The sequence below is a fragment of the Cyprinodon tularosa genome, unplaced genomic scaffold, assembly GCF_016077235.1.
Source record: "Cyprinodon tularosa strain WSP-4 unplaced genomic scaffold, ASM1607723v1 ctg558, whole genome shotgun sequence".
Taxonomy (NCBI): domain Eukaryota; kingdom Metazoa; phylum Chordata; class Actinopteri; order Cyprinodontiformes; family Cyprinodontidae; genus Cyprinodon; species Cyprinodon tularosa.
The window spans coordinates 616,335-621,966 of record NW_024039294.1 but is presented as its reverse complement, the minus strand read 5'-3'; the positions used below and the strand labels follow the sequence as shown (position 1 = coordinate 621,966).

Below are 5,632 nucleotides of genomic sequence, written 5' to 3'. Positions count from 1 at the left end.
TGTGAAAATCATTACACCAGAGGCAAAAAAACATTGGAAAAAATAGTCTGATCCACAAACGAAGGATTGACAGTTATCTTAAAAAAGAATAATTCAATTGTCAATTTAATTCAGTTTATTTCTAAAGCACCAATTCACAACATGTCATCTCAAGGCACTTTACAGTTCACCAGATCCTCCAGTCAAATTGATTCAAAGTTTTCTATCTAAGGAAAACCAGCTGATTGCATCGACTCATTGACTCGAAGGCAATCCCTCACACTATGCTTGTAGCAAAAGTGGAGAGGAAAAACTTCCTTTAACAGGAAGAAACCTCCAGCAGAACCAGAGTCAGTGTGGTGGCCATCTGCCGAGGCCGACTGGGGTTCAAGGAGACAGAAGCAGAGATACCGAAAGAAGCAGAGATACAAAATGCAACTGTAAACCAGCTCCACAGGCAGCCCAGTCCAGGAAACACACAGCCAAGCAGACAAGCTCCAAGCCAGCTCCCATGTCAAAGGATGAAGAGAGCACATCCAGCCAGTCACATTCAGACAAACAGGACTACACTGAAAGACAGGCCCATCGAACATCTATAAACAAAGGTGTTGATGGCAACCATCAACTTTCTCTCCAGGATGGAGTCACAACCAAACAAAGAATAGGATAATCAGGCTAATCAGAATACAATGCATTTAAATTTCCATGGGTAAAACTAATTGGAAATCATGTTTATATATATATATATATATATATATATATATATATATATATATATATATATATATATATATATATATATATATATATATATATATATATATATATAATTTACAGTCATGCACCTAATTAATATGGTCTGTTAAATGTTCAAATCACTACTCTGGACTTAAGTGTGAGTTGATCTTTAACTCCATAAACATCAATCTTATAAGTTGATATGATATAAATGTTTTGACTAAAACAGAGTCCTGATTATTTCTGCTAAGAAACCTTTAGAGGAATTCAAGGGGTTAGGGTAATAAGAACTTCCTTCCTTAAATGTTATAGTTCATTAACAATGATAAATCATCAATTGGAATTGTGAAAAGGAAAAGGGTTAACAAGAAAACAGCTACAATTCCCATAAAGATGTTTCTTTTGATTACTAAGATAATTATAATTACTTTTTAAACCTACACCTTTGGAGCCAAATGTTTCTGAACTAATACAAACATTTTTCTTTTCATAGTTAGCACAATTTTACATTGTTTATCATTATTTCAGATATTCTGGACTAATTTTAGTTTAATCCTGAGCAACATGGTTTAATCAAAATGACTAAATCTAAATCTGGGAATTATATGTTCGCACTTAACGGTATTTACTTTAATCCTCACAACAAAGGGAGCTTACCACAGAACAAACACGCACATGTCACTTCTGTTTGAAAACAGACTTTCTAATTTTTTAATTACCACATTAACACAGTGGATAAACAGAACATATGGTTCAAATCCAATTAGTCGTTAAATGAACAGCCTCAAAGCAACACATTTCCTCTCTATTTGGTGCGTCTTGGCGCGCAGCGCGCTCTGGAGACCTCAAAGGGTTAAACGGGGTTACCGACAATCCCTTTAACAGGCAGGTCCCCCCCTCCAGCCCACCCAAAAGTGGAGCTCCTACTTATTAAAACAGCTTTCCCCAACATCGGAAGAGTAACTCCTAATTGTCCTGTTGCGAGTTACTTGGCGAGTGTTGCTGGTGGTGATTAGGGAGAGCAACCAGAAAGTCATCACTGCAATTTTATTCATCAGCTCAAGCAAACAAGGTTCGCTTAATATACTTTTTTCCGCCAAAATTGCCATTGAAAAGGTGGAAATTTGGAGCTAGAGACAGACTCGCATCTCCGTCTCTTCAGCACTCAGGGATGCGGAGGATGCTGTTTCCACGGTGGATCTGCTTCCTGGCGTGCGCGTGTGCGCGGATGGATCTCAGCGACGCGGTTCTCCCCCAGGTCACCCATCCGCACGCAGGCATCTGCCCTAATGAGATGAACCCCAACCTGTGGGTGGATGCCATGAGCACCTGCACACGGGAATGTGAATCTGATCAGGTAGTTTACATTTTATGTGATATGGCTGTTAAACTGTGAATGTTCAGACAAAATTAAGGCAATTAAGCGTGTAAACTGTCTCCCTAAAGTATTCCACTCCTTAGATTATTTCCGCTTAGTCTCCTTATGCCACAGACTTTACATGTAGTATATAAGTATATATATGTATAAAGAGTACAAAACAAAGAAGTACCTAATTGAAAAAAAAATGATACGTGGTTTTCTGATTTCTTTTGAATTTTTAAAAAGAAAACAAATATCTTCTCTTTGTATTTTAACCCATAAGTCACTGCTTAGTGGAATCAAATGTCCTGGCAAATTCTTTGGAAAAGAGCTTAAATCTGTCATTATCTTGATGTCTTACCATTTCAATTATATTTAATAAACAAATGAATCTGCTTTGAACTGATCCATTCCCACCTAGAAACTAAACCTTCACCCCAAGTCTAAAGTATGCAACCTTTAAAAGGTTTTAGCCATATTTAGCTGCAGAAATCCTTCTTAAGACAGACCAGCATGATGCTGCCACCGCCATGTGTTAGCCTGTTGGGTTTCTGCAACAGTGTTTGGTATGATAAGGCTAAATCTTCAAATTTGATTTCCTCTTACCTGACAACATATGTGGTTTGTCCCCAGCATGGGGGACAAATTATTTCTTACTAGTCAGATGTGCTCCCTGTACTCCTTGTTTTTTCCCTAATGTTCTCTAACAAAACCTCTGTTGCCCTCTTAAAATTGGCTTAAATTAAATTACACACATGTGGACTTAGTTTAATAATACTGGTGATGATGTAAAGCTCACTATTTACATCGATGTTATTTATGTATATAAAGAGCTGAAATGGATGCCTCAAATTTGTATTTCTCAATAAATTACATTTTTTCTGTGTTCATGTCCAAGTCTTTAAAATTAAATAATAGAAAATTTATTAGTTAGTAATATGACAATTTGTGATTTTGCTGCAAGATTCTGTATTTGTCAGATTGTCGAGTTTAAAAAATTTTTGAGTGTAAAAGAACTTGTAAAATTCATCACATGGTCTATGCCGCTGTAAAAAGTTTTTTTTTTTCTTCAATTCTTGCAGGAGTGTGAGTCCTTTGAAAAGTGTTGCCAAAACGTCTGTGGGAACCACAGTTGTGTAGCCGCCCGAAGTAAAGATGAAAAGAAGGACCCTTTGGGAATGCCCAAGAAAGCCTCCTGTGCCACTTTTATGTGCACCCAGCAGGGCTCAGAGTGTGTCATCTGGGACGGCCACCCCATGTGCAAATGCCGGGACCGGTGTGAGAAAGAACCAAACTTCACCTGCGCCTCTGATGGCATGACTTACTACAATAAATGTTACATGGATGCAGAGGCATGCTCTAAGGGAATCACCCTCTCGGTTGTCACATGTCTCTTCCATCTCGCCTGGCCCAACACAAGCCCCTCATTTCCCCAGGTAACCACACCTCGACCTACAACTGCTCCCTTTCAGGCTACCATTCAGCCTCCAGCGCACCCAGAGAAGCCTGTTCTGGTAAGCAGTCCTGTTCACCAGACTGTAAATGTTGGTGAAACAGTCAGCTTTGTGTGTAATGTAACTGGCCAACCTCAGCCGCAGATCACGTGGGAGAAGAGGCTGCCCCTGGGAGTAGTGAGGGTGGTTATGAGACCCAATAATGTGCAAGGGAACATGGTGGTCACAAATATCGGCCAGCTGGTCATCTATAACACCCGGGTGCAGGATTCAGGTGTCTATACCTGCATGGCTCACAACCCCTCTGGTTCGATCCAGGCCCACCACCAACTCACTGTGCTGTCAACAGAGGCGTTAAGTACTCCGGTACCGAAGAACCAGACCCGCTGCCTTCCGGAAGAATGTCAGAAACCCTTTGATAGCCCAGAGGAGTGTGGAACTGAGCTGGAGAAAGTCAGCTGGTATTATGAGCCTAAATCCAACAGTTGTTTTTCCTTCCCACACTGCCTCAGCAACAGACACCAGCCACCTGGAAGGATTTTTGACACGTACCAGGACTGCACTCAGTGCTGCGGTCAAGAGCTATCCAGCCCCTGTGGACTGCCTGTCCTGCAGGGCAACTGTAAAGCATATGAGCCTCGGTGGGCATACAGCAGCACCATGCACGAATGTCACTCCTTCATCTATGGAGGCTGCGAAGGAAATTACAACAACTTTGACTCAAAAGATGCGTGCGAGGAGATGTGCCCCTTCCTGAAAAACAGGCAATGCAAAACTTGTAGGCCGAAAGGCAAGATGGTGATGAGCTTCTGTAAGAGTGACTTTGTCATCTTGGGTCGCATGACAGACATCACACAAGAAAAAGACTCAGGCCATGCCCTGGTGACTGTGGAGGAGATCTTTAAAGATGAGCAGATGGGTTTACGCTTCTTTGGCAAAGAACCCCTTGAAGTCACCTTCCTCAACATGGACTGGAGCTGCCCATGCCCAAACATAACAAGTGCAGCTGCTGAAAGTCAGCTTATCATTATGGGCAATGTCATCGAAGGCATGGCCGTCCTTCATCCTGAGAGTTACGTAGGCATTTCCACTCCTCGTCGTGTACGGAAAATGAAAGAGGTCATTTCTAAGAACCCCTGCGACTTTCTCAAAGCGATTACCAACAGCCCTCAGTAGTATTCTGCTTCTCATTGCACAAACCTTAGACTTGACAAAAATTATCCTTATCCAAACCCCCCTGAGGCACTGTTTGAACGGTTTAAATCCCTTTTTTCTGTCAGTAAAGCAAAAGGAACGAGTAATGATACTTGGTCTTTGTTCCTTTAAAAGTCTGCATTTCCAAAGGGAATTGATGAGAAACTTAATCTTGGACTTTATACATCTAAGTTTCTATATCTTGCTAAATGACAGAGGATGCATATATCCTTCATTATTCATGTCTGGATGTGTGGCGAAACAGTCCCTTATAGATGTATTTTATTTTTGCAAATATTTTTCTTGTGAGCCAGACTTTTGTTCAGTTTGACAATGTTTCGTCATCTATTCAGGAGTCAATTCTATCAGCTAGCGTTGGAGCTGTTTAAATGAAAAAGGCAGACTACTGTATACCAAAGGTACTTCAGGCAAATACCCCCTCAAGCACCTTTTAAAGAACCCACTTGGATGGTGGAAGTCATCATTCTCTCAGTATAGAACAGCCATTTTTAAGGCATTGGGACACCAGCAAGCCATAGTAATGCCATAGAAAACCCATGACAGTGGTAAACCTTCCAAGGACTTTTGTGGCCTGATGAGTAAAAAGTAGAACTTTGAGGAAGATTACACCTGGACCAAAATAATGATTTTTAAAAGACTGGCCATCATTCAGGACCTTAGAGCACTTAGTTTATACAGTGGGACATTATTCACACATCAACAGATCCACCTCAGAAGGGCATAAATAACATAAAATAGATTAGGGTTTTTCAGTGGCCTAGTAAAAGAACATATTCTGATCTGACTTAGAGGCAGTGGTAGGATTTTAAGCAGGATTTTTGGGCCTCCAATTTGACAAAAAAAGAAAAATTCTTCAAAGAAGACAGATTTCTCCAAACCAATGTGT

At 40.7% G+C, this 5,632-nt stretch overlaps 1 protein-coding gene across 2 annotated transcripts; it reads left to right on the top strand.

The window, feature by feature from the left end:
- Positions 1–1,675: 1,675 nt before the first annotated feature.
- LOC119796730 (WAP, Kazal, immunoglobulin, Kunitz and NTR domain-containing protein 2-like) lies at positions 1,676–4,750 on the top strand. 2 transcript variants are annotated; one of them, XM_038305411.1, is made up of 3 exons: positions 1,676–1,789; positions 1,880–2,074; positions 3,160–4,750. In XM_038305411.1, the coding sequence occupies exons 2-3, from the start codon at positions 1,889–1,891 to the stop codon at positions 4,705–4,707; spliced, it is 1,734 nt and encodes a 577-aa protein (XP_038161339.1). In that variant the 5' UTR covers positions 1,676–1,789; positions 1,880–1,888; the 3' UTR covers positions 4,708–4,750. The 2 variants fall into 2 exon arrangements, with proteins under 2 accessions (XP_038161339.1, XP_038161338.1); XM_038305410.1 differs by having other exon boundaries at positions 1,676–2,074.
- The last annotated feature ends 882 nt before the right edge of the window (positions 4,751–5,632 follow it).

Coding starts and splice junctions, on each gene's coding strand:
- LOC119796730 (XM_038305411.1), top strand. CDS start 1,889: ATGCGGAGGATGCTGTTTCCACGGTGGATCTGCTTCCTGGCGTGCGCG. Junction 2,075..3,159: donor GGGAATGTGAATCTGATCAG/GTAGTTTACATT, acceptor CAATTCTTGCAG/GAGTGTGAGTCCTTTGAAAA.